The 14,499-nt window shown below is 43.5% G+C and overlaps 1 protein-coding gene across 10 annotated transcripts in view; it reads left to right on the plus strand.

Moving 5' to 3' along the window:
- The window catches only part of FGGY (FGGY carbohydrate kinase domain containing), a 280,748-nt gene extending 266,344 nt beyond the window's left edge, over positions 1-14,404 (plus strand). For all 10 annotated transcript variants that reach the window (XM_051625113.1, XM_051625120.1, XM_051625116.1 and 7 more), the window contains 2 exons: positions 13,288-13,349; positions 14,156-14,404. In XM_051625113.1, coding sequence (XP_051481073.1) covers positions 13,288-13,349; positions 14,156-14,237 — 144 coding nt within the window. In that variant the 3' untranslated portion in view covers positions 14,238-14,404. The remainder of the gene's footprint in view (positions 1-13,287; positions 13,350-14,155) is intronic.
- Positions 14,405-14,499: the final 95 nt, after the last annotated feature.

The following is a 14,499-nucleotide window of genomic DNA, read 5'->3' on the forward strand; positions in this document are numbered from 1 at the left end:
CTCTCCAGCCTTATTTTCCTCCCATCCCCATTTTCTGCTTTGTTTTGTAACTTTCTCAGTTTCTCCTAATTGCTGTTCTTCTGGTTGTGACTTGAGGAAGCAGGAAAATACACTATGAATAGATACTACCTTGTATCTGTGACCCAGCAACAGGCTTTCAGGTTGCAGAGGTTTCTGCACATATTCCAGCCATGCATGCTGGGTTTTTCTGCAGCAGTAGCAGTAAGGGTTAAGGCTGTGTGTTTATCAGCATCCCTGTTCATATTGTAACTCTTCTAGTACCAACAGATGGGAGTGCCCAGAAATGTTAGGCACCTCAAATCAGCAGACTTGTTTCATGTCCCTGAGATAAGTGAATTGCCTGGCTTTACAGATCAAACAAATGCCACACAAAATGTAGTGTAGTATTTCTTAGTGCCAGTGGAAAAAAAAACAACACACCTCTGTTTCTCCATGTAGTTCTTACTAACAGCCTGGTAATGGGAGATAATGCATATATTGGGTGAAACTCTTCAGCTGCACTAGTTCAAATCTCACTTAAGCCACTGTGGTATCAAGTTCTTCTGAGGTTACCTCGGTATAAATACAAGCAGAATTTTGCAAGGAGAAAACAATGTATGTTACCTAACTTGAGCACCAGACTACATGGGTTTTACTCCCAGCTTTGCCACTGACTGTGACTTTGGGCAAGTTGTTTAACTTTCTTCTTCATCCAACTGATGTGTGAAGCTGTAGTGATGTTTAAGTACCTCATAGGCTGGTTTTATAGTTAAATTAAAGGTGATAGAAGGAAAAGTGCAAAGAAAACTAATGGTGATGCTAATCATGTTGCTGTGGTGTATTAAAATAATTAAGAATGGAAGGCCAGTAGACTGACAGCTCAGTTGCACGTAATTGGAACATCTTTTGACTTCTGAACAGGAAAACATAACCTTGCTTTAGAACTACAACCAGTTTATTATGTGAGGGATTTTCATTGCTATTTTTATCACAGGAAAGATGGCCTTTATAGTGTGACATGACTACAGCTCAGAAGTTTATAACAATTTTTACTATTTGGAGCATTCATGGCTTTTAAAGGTTGTGTTATACATTACAATGTATGTGTGTATATATATATGTTTACAATGTATAACTGCAGTTCAGATGCAGTATTCTTGTTTTTAGGAAAGTTTTTGGGCAGGAAAAGGAGACCGTATCCTTTAAAGCCCAAATTCACTCACAGTCTGTACTGGCAATTCCTTAGGAATGAGGGCTAATTCGAAATTAGCGTTTTCATTCATGGGCTTATAGGTTTAGACATCTAATGCTGTATCCATCAGCTAACTGAGAAACTGGGTGTTCTTTTTGCTCAAGTATGGAGCCTTCCAAACTGCAGTTTAAGATATTTCCTGGAGCCTTCTGAAAGTCAGATGTTATCCTTTTTTGAGTGCAGTGGGATCAGGATTAGCAGAAACAACAGATGCATCTTGCATTGCTGAGCATTTTTTGATTTGCATCTGAAACTGGTTTGTGACAGGTCAGTAACCCAATGAATGTAACACAAAACATTCAACAGGTAAGACCTCCTTGTTGTAACTTTTTCTTGCATGTCTGGGTTATATTATTTAATTAAGTTACTGAGTTGTAGAATGGCCTGCATTCCTTCTGTTCCTGTAAAAATGAAATGACAGCTTTTCAGTTGCTCATGGTCCTACTGTTTATTAGAAGAGGAAAGGGCAGATGGGATCCTACCAAATTCTTCATATGTTATATGCAGAAAAAGATGGTTGAGCATGAGATAGGTGCATCTTATCAGTCTGTTACTGATCTAGTCTGATTTTATATAGATCATCACAAATTAATCTATGACCAGAAAACCAAGCCAGAGTAGAGCAATGTATGTGCTTACAACAGTTGTACAGCAAAATTAAGACTTTCCTCAGATAAAAGCAATTTAATTTCCCTCCTCTCATTCCATACTTGTCACAGCCAAAGACATACCTTTGAACAAAAAACAGCTTTTTAAAAGACTTACTATATTAGGCCATTTCCAAAGTACCAAATTGCTGCTAATGAAAAGCGAAACAAATCTGGGATTTTGAGCTGGTGCAGTATTCGTGCAAGTAATTAGCCTGTACAAAAGGAGCATTCATCTTGAAATGACAGATAAGTGCTAAGGACTGGACTGAAAACTGTAAATATGTTAGCACTTTAAGCGAGAGCACAGCTCCAGCACTTGTTATACTCATCAGCTGCTGTAAACAATATGGATCTTTCAAATGATCTCTGCTGAGATCTCAGTGCATTAGATAATGATAGAGTTGTTCATTTTTGCTTCTTCTGGTTTGTTTTTTCTTTCAGAAAGTACTTTCTGCAAAGAATAGGCCTATGATGCTGCCAGCACACACACTTATCTTTCTCCATGAGTAGTCCCAGCAAGGGCTGTGGTGTCATTGTGGGGAGTAAAGAACAGCCCTGCAGAGCTGGGCTCTGCCATTCTCGATTTATGCACAAGGGAGGAACAGTATGTGCTGCTGCAGTCCAACTTTCCTCTCAGGGCTGTGCCTCTACCCAGGGCAAGGAAAGGCTCTTTAACGTCACGCAGGCTCAGCTCACAGTTAGGATGCTCCTTCAAGTAGGCTTTTTTAAAAAGTGGGCCTTTTAAGGCAGACCTTTCAGGTGGTGGTGGTAGCATTTTCTCCTCTGTAGCTTTGCAAAGGGTTAACAGTGGCTGAGCTGTAACAGTGGAGGGTTTCATGTTGTGAAAACTGCTCACAATAGAAATCAATTTGAAACCAATCAATTGGCTTTGCAAAGGACACTATAAAAAGCTTGCATTCCATGACAACTTGCTAACGCTCGCTGACCTTGCTGAGGTTCTGACTGGTGACCTCCAAGTGAAAAGCTCCAAGAGCCATTTGAGTCTCTGCTATTCATCTCTTCTCTCAGCTTGCTGTCTCTAAGTGAAAGGCCAGATCCTCAGCAGCAGGAATTGGCTCAGTTCTTGGGATCAGCTGAATCGTGAAGCACAAAGTGTTTTTTCTTCAGTTGTGTCCCACATTGGCTAGATTTCCTTCCTAAGTGTTTGATACTAATCTAGTGGTGTTATTGATTCCCATGGAATATATGAGAAACTGAGGTGCAGAAAGCTTGCATGACTTGTCCAAGATTAGAATTCAGGAGGTGACATATCCAACTGCCATCCTTACAGTCACAGAAGTTGTGCTGGGAAGAGCTTTCCCACCATAAGCACTTCAGGAGCAGAAGGTTAAAAATTTCTCATTAAAGTGAGTGGAGGGACAAGGCTTGCTTGGGAGTAGCAGCCACAAGGTGCAGGTCACTGAGGACTTTTTAAAAAGTTGGAAATGGGATGAAGCAGCAAAGGAAAAGTAGGAATGGTGACCAGCTGGCTGGTGTAAGGGGAGAATGTCCCTCTGGCAGCATTAGTTGCTGTTCACCTTTCCCAAAGAGAAAAAGGAGAGCTTCTTAACAAGCTCCCCAACCCACTTAGCCAAAATTTGGGGGTGGGAAGGTGAAGCCTGCCTAGCGTGCTCTTCTCTGAAAGATCTCAGCTTTAAGGAGAACCCCTGAGGCAGGAGGGTGCTGTATTATCTCAGGCCACAAGTCAGCCAAACTCTGCTCCACTTGATGACTCACTCACATGGTAACTGCACTTTTAATTCAAACTGATGCGTGGTCAGACAGAACCAGCTATTGTTTCGGGCCCAGTCAGTTACAAAACGTGCTCTTATTCTATTTGCCAAATCAATACAAATGCTTTCTTGAAGGTGTCCTAAGGAAGAAGATGCCTCAGATACCTTTAAAAATTCCTGCTGGCAATGCTTGGTGGCAGGTTTAGTTTTGCTCATTAGCAGACGTTATGTAATATTACTGTAATCAAAGGCTCTTTCATGGCTCTGGGGCAGGTGGGGATTATTAGCCCTTGGTTTTGGTTTTGGATAGAAAGATGTCAGGCCTGACAGCTGGAGTAGTGATGATTGTAACTTTCAACATTTGCCTACCAGAACAGTTTCTTCCCCATGAGTTTAAGCTGGTGCCTACAGGTTTTTCTATGCAATAAATGTGGTTGCAGTGTACAGAGAGGTTGTGAGTATAAAGAGGTTCCTACTTAACACTGAAGTTTTAATGCCAAAGAGAATTGTATTTGCAATGTCCCAATGGTCTCCAAGAGATGCAAGCCAAACTTTTTAGGAACAAGGGGAGCAGAACACCTATTCTGATGTGTCTGTGACAGTTTACTCATATAAATCTCTCTGAATTCTGTGCTTGCAGGAATCCCACAGCTCAGGCTGAGATTCTCCCTTGCTGCTGTTAGAGCACATTTGGCAACAGACTGGCCGGCCCATCTGTCCAACCAGGCTTCCCTGTTTTTTAAGGAATCAGGACTTTTCTAAAATGTTGTAGCAATATGTATCCAGCATAAAAAGTGCTTTTAGGAACAGCACTCTTCTGAAAGGACAGTTTTAATGGCAGAAGAACAAATGAGAACAGTAGCTTCTTCTCTCTGGCTGCTTCTGATTTTCAGACCTAGAGAAGAGAGGGTGCCTGGTTTTTAACAAAACAGGACAGTATCATCAGCAGATCAGTGTGCCTCTCACTCAGTTTGGCCACTTGGAGCCTCCAGTTTGGGAAAGAAAAATACTTTCTGGAAGAGTGTGCTAGAAAAGGTTGCTAACTCATTGTCTGCAGTAATCATGGCAAGGAAACCAAATTCCCTGTGCCATACACAGCTATCTTTTGTGTCCTGGGCTTCATAAGGAGAAATGGCTATGCAGTCCACCTCTAAACTCTTCACAGATTTCTCATTTCTTCTAGGTGGTTATCTATAAAATACCAGTTTTCTCTTAACTGATATTTTAATTTTTTGTTGGAGATAGTATGTCTTCATGATTACTATAAAAGCTCTCTTCATACTTGAATGCAGTTTTACTCTCTGTTTTGACATCTCAACCTTCTACAGGTTTACAGTAGTGAAAGACCTTTTTTTAAGGTCTCATGTGTTTTATGAGCCCCTGTCCAAAGTAGTTTCCCAAATGCAGTCCAGATTGGGTAAAATGTAAGCAGATTTCTGAGGTATAGTTTCCTTTATAGTAAACCACACATCAGATTAACTAGATAAAAAATAATCCCAAATCAAAATTCACAGCAGGGATTTCCTTCATTAACCTCAGGTAGACACTGGAGCATGGCAAAGAATGTATTTGAAAGATGAGGGGGAAAGGAAAGTCTCCTTAGCCAGTGTTGGAAATAGGAGAAAATTAATTAGATGGAGAAGAGTGAAATGTTGCAAATTGTTTTGTTTTCTTGATGGAATAACCCTAAAACAAAGTGCAGGCAGAAATTGTTTTTAAGACAAAATCCCAGCTAGATACCCCAAAAATGCTAAAACCCACTGAGTGGGGAAATGAACAGAGAGACGTGTGCAGATTAATTAGATTGAAAAAATGTTTTGACAGTGTAAGTGAACATATGGAAAGAATTGAGAGAACCCAGTCCAGTTCCTCATGTGTAAATGATGCCTTAGCCATAGCTCATAAAGCAAATACAGATGCAAAAAAAAAAAAAAGGGGAAAAAAAGCCCCCTTTCCTATCCCCTCCCCCCAGTAAATCCCAATCCATTTCCAGATGGCAAATAAAAGTTTTAACTCAATGACTGAACGCAAGGAAAGCTGTATGTTCAGCATGAACCTGAAAAGAAATTAGCTGAATAAATCTGAATTTTGCACCTTAAAGGAAGTGGTGCAGTTCAACTAAATGTTGTGTCAACTCCACTGCCGAGTGTCAGGATATCCTGTGTGGTTGCTTGTTCTTCAGCTTCTCTGTTTTAGCCTCCTCTGTCCAATTGCCTCCTTCTGCTTTCCTTTCCTTTTCCTTTCTGCTGTCCAGCTCATTTCATTTGTTGTGCCAATTAGTGTGGAAACACACACCTGCCCTGCCTGCCCTAAAGGTTTTACTACCTAAAATTGAGGGTGAAAGCAGTAGGACAGGTACTACAAGTGGAGGGTGAGAAGGGAGAAGCAAAGTATTTTAGTGCCGGTTGTGCAGAGCAGCAGTGCTCCCAGGCTTAGTTTAATCTCTCACCAGCAGTGATCAGTAGGCAGAGTGCTGGTTTAGCTCATAGCTGTAGTGCAGTTCTCTGCATCAGGATCAGATGTAGGAACCTGCTCTCCTGACTCCCAGGTGAGCTTGCTTTCTGTTAAACACAGCTTCCTGTCAGCAGGATGTTGCCAAGCCTAGATAGTGAGTTAAATCCGTATATTTTCATGTGGTTTATATGGACAAACCTTCTTAGTCTATTGTAACAGTGACACTATGTGTGGTTAACAAATGTATTCCACCACAGAAGGGGATGAGAGATCTGTACTGCCTGTGCCAGCTGGTGCAGTCAGGGCCTCCCCTTCTGCCAGCCTGCGAGGAGGCAAAGCACGGTCCAGGTTGTGGGAACCACCTGGTGGGCAGGCTGGGCAGACCCCTGTGCTGCTCTGATGGCATCTTACTCATGTCTGTGCTGACTGTACTAAAGCTACCTTGTATCTTCACCTGCTGACCCCATATAGTGAGCATAGGCCTCATGAGTAAGCCACACGAGCTCATGGAAGGATCAGTGTAGCTCAGCCGTGCCCCAGCTCTGGTGCAGGCTGCTTAGATGTTGCCCACAGACGATTGATTCATGGCACCTGGTGCCAACAACCTGTGAAACTGAAACAGGAGCTAAACACTTGGGATCTTTCCATTGCCGGGGTAAACTGAAACCCCTGCTAAGCTGTCAAGTTTGCATCCAAGCAGCCTTGGGCACTAAGAGGTGCCAGCAGTGGAGCCCTCACAAAGCAAACTGCATAATTATTTGATAGTCAAAGGCAATTCGGGGGAGTGCAGAGTCAAATCAACAACAAAACAACCTATATTTAGTAGCAATGTGGCTGGAGCTTAGACCCAAACATAGTTTCCAGCTGATAGATGATGTGACAATCATAGCTGACCCTCAACCCATTCTAAATTTGGTCTGCAGAATAAGTAATTAATATCACTGCTAGCACGACGAGCCACCCTCTAGAGCAGCTGCATTGCCACTGCTGCTCCTCTTATGGCTCTGTCTGTTGGCTGGCCAGCCTGGCTGAAGAGCAAGTTCTGTATGACACTGAGCTACGGTGGCCACAGCCTGTCACTCAGTGTCAAACAAACTGCAAAAGTGAGTGCTCTGGAGGTAAAATTAGGTGCCCTGGAAGCAGAAGGGGTACTGAGCCTTATCTGCACTTGTCTCACTGTTGTAAGATGTCTTTTCCCTTTGTTCTTGTCCCTGATACTGCTGAGGAGTGAAAACCATGCTCCTGTGGAACAGGACAGGTCGAGGGATACATACTGCAATGAGGCCTGGAGGGCTCCATGTACAAAATTAGGGACAAACTCTGCATATAAGCTAAACCACATGGGCACAGCCTATTTCAGAGAGAGGTTAACTGAAAATTAAAAGAGTAAATATGTCATTTCAGCTGTTAAACCAGAAAACAACCTTGTCTCAGTGCTGAGGATCCATCCAGTTGGCCTCTGTCAACTGAAGTCAGATGGTTTAGGCATAGAATAATGTTGGGCTTCTTCTAAACTACCTATCTGATTCCCCTCCACCCCTGTAACAGTCTTTAATAAATGCATAAAATATCCCTCCAAAATGGGCCAGTGCTGTTACTGAACATATGGACAGTGAGGTTCAAGAGGCCAGTGACTTTTTCCTGAATTACAGACTGGAGCTTTAGTCCTGAGCTGGTGTCCAGCTCGCTGGACCTCCATCCTTCCACCTTCTTCTCCCTCCTCCTCTGTAGTCTCACTTACAGCACAGTCTCCCTGAGGTTTGATATGAACACAGAAATCCATGTTGGAACAGGGCAAAAGGAAAATGCAAGCTTGTGTGAAATTTTCCACCTTTTCACTAAATGAATGAAAGCCAAATTTTCACACTTTGGTCTTAGGTGTGAAATTTTTGCTCAGCTCTAATATTTATCCATAATGTGTTTTAAAACTTGGCTCGCTCCATTCAGAATACCACAGAGAATTGAGTTACAGATTTTGGGCTTTGTGCATGCTGCCAAGATCTGCCCCTATAACTCAAACAAATTTAAGGGGAAAAAAACCACACTAGCAAAATATTGTATATGGTCTATCACATGCTTTCTTCATGCAGTCATATACCACTAAAAAGTAATGCTCTGCTAGGGCTGTGTTACACAAATACATTAATGTAACTCCTGTAAGCATAGATAAGGTGAATTTTGCGTCTCTAGGCCACTGAGTAAGCAATCTCTAAATAAAAGCCTGTAAGATAATAGCAGCCTTGCTTACAATTTGTTAGAAAAATTTGAAAGTATTTCTTGAGCATCAGCCCTTCAGAAAATCTATCTATTCTCCTCAAATACAAATATATCTGTGACTGGGCTTCTTGAAATTGTGCTAGTTAGCATCTGTAAGTCTCAGTTTATGTGTGTGGAATAGAGAGGAGTGAGAGAGGCTCTTCACTGTTGAGCAGTAAAAATTATTACATATACAACCATGGCTGTCACTGGACAAGCCATAAACCAGAGAAATTTGCTTAATTTACATTTGAGTACTCCTCTTGGCTTTCCTATTTTCTAAGGACCATTCCTCCAAGCAGCTGCAGCACTCTTGCTGTGACTGGAACATGGTACAGTCACACAATTTGATGGGCTTTGCTGTATGCAGGTCAAATGCTTTCAGCCATGGAAATTGTACAGTAAAACTTTAGATATGTGGTTGTTCTCACTTTTAATAACTATGTGAGAGGCAGAAGGCCAGCTATTTCTTGGGATTATCAAAATGAGTAAGTGGGGAGAGCACAGCTGGGAAATTACGTTTGTACTTGAATGCCTCTTCCATTTAACTTTAGATACAATTTAAAGTATGTTAATAAAGCAAAAGCCCAAATTCTTAAGGCAAGTGGTGCTCCCAGCTCATTTATTTAAATGGGATTTTGTTGGTTTGGGTTTTTTGCTTTGGTTTGTTTGTTTGTTTGTTTTGACATCTCTAAATGTGATTTCTTGTTTCATGTATGTGTTGAAGGGCCTAGACCCCCTTAATGTTCAGTAATATTTAGCTATGTAAGTCCTTGAGTCACTACTGAAACATCAGACTGGGGGACTATTTCAAACCTCTAAATAGGGTTACCCTGGGTTCTACTCCCAGACCTGCTGCCTGTTGAGGCTACTCTGGTGCCTTAAACTTATCCCATGCCCCAGATCATGCTGAAGAGCAGAATCCAGTCACCAGTACAGAATGGATAGACTGACTACTGACCTTCCCAGCTGGGTCTCCCTTCCAGCAGCAAAATGGCACCTTGTTGAGCCTCAGAAAATTTGGTTCCCTGGGCCTGTGTTCCTGCTGTCACAGGCAGGGTAACCCCGTTTGACTAACTCTCTCCATGCTAAGCAGAGTGTTTACTGGCTTGTGTCTGTCCCAGCCTTGACACTCTAACAAAAGCTTAGAAATCATGAATGCATCCCCTTATTTCTCCTCCACAGTGCCTCTCTTTTTTTCTGTGTAAACCCTTCACTTGCCTCTTGCCCAGCCTTTAGAAATTATGATCAAATGTGAACTTTCAGGGTTTATTTATAGCATAGCCTTTATAGAAAGACAGAAAAGAAATTATTAAAAAGCAATTTTACAAAATATTTTGTTTTAAAAGAGAATTCATTGTTTAAATCACTGTATTCACTGTACTGTCTAGACTGGCAAACAAAGAAGATAGAGCATCATTCAAGTTAAGATTGTGAAATTCTTGGTGACTGAAATTATGGATTTGGATGTCAACCCTCAAACCAACCATTTCTGAACAGCAGTATTATCACTTTGCTATATTTAAGGCTTTGTTGGAGACGCAACAGTGCACAAGGTTGATTTGATTCAGTAATGCAATTCCTGTGTTCCTTTGTTTCCTATTTCATTATAAATTCATATTTTCAATGTTCTGTTCCTCTTTGTCCCCAGAAAATTGTTGAAAAAACTCTCCTCTGGGAGTAAAGTTTTTGTTCAAGCTAACAATGATGAGACTGACTTAAAAAACAGAAAACACACAACTGAAATGGAAATTAAGAGAGGGAATTAATTTAGGATATTTTGAGCAACCTAGAATGAGTTGTTGAAAATTGCTGGCTGTTGTTTTTTTTTAACGTGTTATTCCACATTACTGTGGTAGTTGCTGTGAGACCTTCATGCTGTGGATTCTCAAAGACCTATGCGTTTTCTTTAGATGTAAACATACAAAAGTATTTTACCTGATAAACTGGAAAGACATGGCAACTTCCTCCTTAGCTAAACATGGAGAGATGGGTGAACCAGAAGATAAATCAGCAGCCAGGCCCTGTTCCCTAGTTAAGATCAGGGCTTGAGGGACCAGTTTTCCTTTAGGGACCTCTAGCCTCTCCTCCTGGTGGCCCATCATAGAATCATTTAGGTTGGAAAAGACCCTTAAGATCATTGACTCCAACTATAAACTCAGAGCCATGGCTCCCTCCTCGGCTGCCTGTCAGAGGATGGGGCCTTTGTGGCAGGAGGTTCAGGTTGGTGAGACCTCACAGGGAGCATACGAGGCTTTCATCAGCCCTGCAGAAACTTGATTTGGCCCTTTGAAGGTGGTCTGATAGCTGGAGTGTGGCAGGTGCCCTGTGAGGTGTTGGGCCCAGCAGATTCGGAGAGGTGAGGTGAGGAGTGAGGGGACATGGGGGTGGAGCCCGAGGCGGGGCCGGGCCAGCAGCCCCCGGCAGGACTGAGCTGTGCTGAGCCGAGCCAGGCTGCCCTCATGCCTCCCATGCCTGGTGGGGCCGGTGCTGGTGTCTATTCTCTCTTGAACCAGCCCGAGGAGACCTGGAGTTAGATGTATAACAGTGTAAAAATAAAACCTGTCTGAAGATATGTTTATCTCCAGAGACTGGCCTGTTTCCCAAAGAATCAGTAATGCATTTTTCAGCACTGGAAGTCTTAAGAGGCCCCAGAGTGAAGCAGAACACGAGTTTGCACAGTACTTACGGCAGAAGCAGAACGGTCCTGGGAACGGTGCTGTGTCCTGTTCCTTGAAGGCTGCCCAGAACGGGGCAGCAGCAGCAGGCCGGCCCTGCCTGGGCATGGGGCACGTGGATGGCAAGCTTCAGCTCTCCCTTTTTTTTTTTTTTTTGCACCTGTGGAAAAAAGTGGATTTGTCTGAGACATTTGGACCCTTTAGATGTCTTATTTTCATGCAGTATCTCCAGAGCAATTTAAAGGGAGGTAGAAAGCAGGGAGCAGAAATCAAGGTGACTCTTGCCACAAGTGAAAGTGCTTCAAGGGGCTTTGCCTTTGCTTTACATTTTCTGTAAGACACAAAATTATCTGGAAAAGCAGTATTGATTGTAACAGGGGGAATTGTCTTTTACTTTGAGGTTTGTTTTTTTTTCTGTGCATTCATTCATTTTTTCGGGTAGCCTCTAAATACAGCTGGCCATGTAAGGGAGTTGTAAAAAACAGACTTGTAAACAGGAACAATGCCTGAGATAGTATCACCTGTTGAAGAACAGGGAATAAATGCCCGTTTCTCTTACTGGGAAAGCCAGCAACCTTTCCCTGCCAGTATTTTAATCTGGCTGGTTTGCAGAGTCTCTGTGCCAGCAGGCTCACATGTCCCAGAGAAAAGAACATGCTATCTTGCTGGAAGTGTTATTTCAAGGGTGTTTCTTGGGGAATCCAAGCACGATCAGCTTCTGCACGTATGAAAGTGTATGGGCATATGAGTGCACAGAAAGATTCCCTGCTGTTTTATCAGAGGCCCTAGGAGAGTAAATCCTGACTGCATGTCACTGGCAGCGCTTTTTACTTTGGTGGAGCCATAATTTCATCCAGTATTAACCCCCTGAAGCTGAGCAATGTAAAAGTAGCTGTTCCACATTCTGGTAGCGCATTTGGACTGACAGTATCAAAGGGCTGATGCTGAAGGATGGAGCAAACAGACATTGTGCTTAGCTGAGCAAACACTGCTGTGCATGGGAGAAAGAGGATCCCCTGACTTCGCGGGCAGCCCGCTTACATCCTGGCATTTAGGCCATGATCATATTTCTTTAACACAGGGGAAATGGGAAACCAGAAGGTGTAAGGTCTGTTGGTCATCTTGCTTGTTCTCAGAGCCTCCTTGTCTGCCCTGGGCCTGTGGAACTGTGCTTACGTTGCTCATCCACGTTGTAAAGTTCTAGGAGATCCTCAGTTGTAAAATGCTGGATTAGTGGAAAGCAAAGATTTTACTACAGAAGATATCACAGCCTATAAAATAATCCAATTCCTTTAACAATTTAGCCATAGTTGAGTAGATGGCTTCCAGCAGCAGCAGAGGCTGATTGTTCTCCAGGGCTTGTTCTGATACTCTCCCAGTGCTGTGCCTTAGGCACTAACGTTGTAACAGATCTAGGGTCTTGCTTAGAAGCTATGAACACTTGATACAGATGTAGTCAGACACTGATTCTTGAGTCCTGGTCTTTTATGTTCCATCTGAAAGCTATGGCTTTAATGCTCCATGTGAAATAACTTCCACTGAAAAGAGTCTGTGCCTGCTGCCTCCACCCTGGCCTGAAAGCTTGGTCCTCTCTCAACATGGGTGATTTGTGTCTCATTCCAGCAGGATTGCTCAGGGAATCCACAGAAAATCAGAATCTTACAGAAATGAGGAGAGGAACCAACTTATTTGGTCCTCTCCTTTCCACACAGGACTGTGTCCCAGAGCCTCCCGCAGGAGATCACTTCATCTGGCTTTGCTTTGGCTCAAAGCAGAGTAGGCTTGAAGTCCGTCTCTTACCCCTTTATACTGGAATGTGGGGACAGCAGTGGGCTCCCTGACAGAAACTAGCAAGGTACCTTTAGCTTCTGGAGAGCACTCGAGTCCTCCCTTACTGCAGGGAATTGATACTTTTGAGCATATGCTTAAGGGATCTCATGTACAGTATCATTTTATTTGAGAACTCTCCCCTCTGGGGATGCAGTGTTTAACATTTCCTTTGGTTAGTGTAAATAATAAAGGCCTGTTTTGCCTTGGACTCCCAGTAAGAAAGAGGAACAGACTTTGGTTTACTGAGGGGTCTGCAGTACTTTGTTCTCATGACTACTATATAATGGGATTGAACATATTTTATGCCATCTGGCCTGTGCAGCAGAAACAAAATACATCAGTAATGTTCCGATTGGTTTTGAAACATCTTGTTCTTGTCAAAAAGTATTTTAAATCAAAACAGGCTTTTCCAGTTTGTGTTTCTCTTTTACTAGGAGGCCATGGCGAAAATGGGGAAAATTGGGAGAGTCGTGCAGCCTAATCATGAGCATAAAAGGTAATCCTGACTTTTGTGTGTTTCTCTGTGGGAATTTACTGAACATGAAGTTAAGGGATGTCTCTTCATAGTGGTAGTATTTATGACCCAGATTTTCTTAGGATTACATGGGCACCCAGCTCAGTGAGCTGGCTGAGGGTGGTCATTTGCTGTCGGTGGGATGTGAGCACCATCCCGTGGGGCTCTGCCCACCCCCCTGGCTTTCCGTGGCGAGCAAAGGCCGCCGGCAGCGCGGGGGCTGTGGGAGCGGTTCCGAGCAGCCAGGAGCTCCGAGCGACCTCGGCCGCGCTTCCGCAGCTCCCGACGCACTCAGCCCTTTCCATAATTTCACCGAGGAGCGGTATCGCCCCCACACGCCCCGGCGCGGGGACCCGGGGAGGGGGGATCCCAGGGCGGGGGTCTCCGGGGCCGCACGGCGGGGCGCGGGCGCCTCCTGGTGGCGCGGGGCGGGCGCTGCGGGCGGGCGGGTGCGGGGTCCGCGTCAGAGGCGCTCCGGAAACCTGGGGGTGTCTGATGGGAGAGGAGCAGCGAGGCCCTGGTGCCTGCCCGCCCCCGCGGCTGGGGGTGCGGAGGAAAAACGGTCTGAAAATCCGAAAGCTGGATATGGGGTAAACGAACGGTGCAGTCGTAAATTGAAATCACGTATTTGGGTGAAACTGTACTCTGGCATGCGGGGCTCTGATCCCAGTAACAGCTGTGATTAGGAAAGAGTCAAAGCTTCTCTGGTGTTAAGTGAAGGAAGTAAGCATGTATATGACAGGAGATTTAATCTTCAAATCTTTGTTGATACCAACTGTGTTTTACAGCTTTTATGACAAGAAATACAAAGTCTTCTTGAAACTTGTGGAACACCAGAGAGAGTATCGCTCCATCATGAACAGCTTCTAATCCAGAGTCACATAAACTGGGAACAGCAGTGATAATGAATTTATAGGTACTTGTGGTGAGGGTACTTTCTGAGGGCTGTACTGCCCATGTTAAAACATACTTTTGTAATTTAAAGTGTACATTTTAATTTTCAATGAGAAATAAAATGCACTCTCTTCACTGTGAAACACTGGGTGTTTCCTGACAATAATCCCTGCACCCCAGAAACAAGAAATAATCATTTGCTCCAGTCAGGGAAAACAAGACTGTGGGTACCCCAGTG

The sequence above is a fragment of the Apus apus genome, chromosome 7 (genome assembly GCF_020740795.1).
Source record: "Apus apus isolate bApuApu2 chromosome 7, bApuApu2.pri.cur, whole genome shotgun sequence".
Lineage (NCBI taxonomy): Eukaryota > Metazoa > Chordata > Aves > Apodiformes > Apodidae > Apus > Apus apus.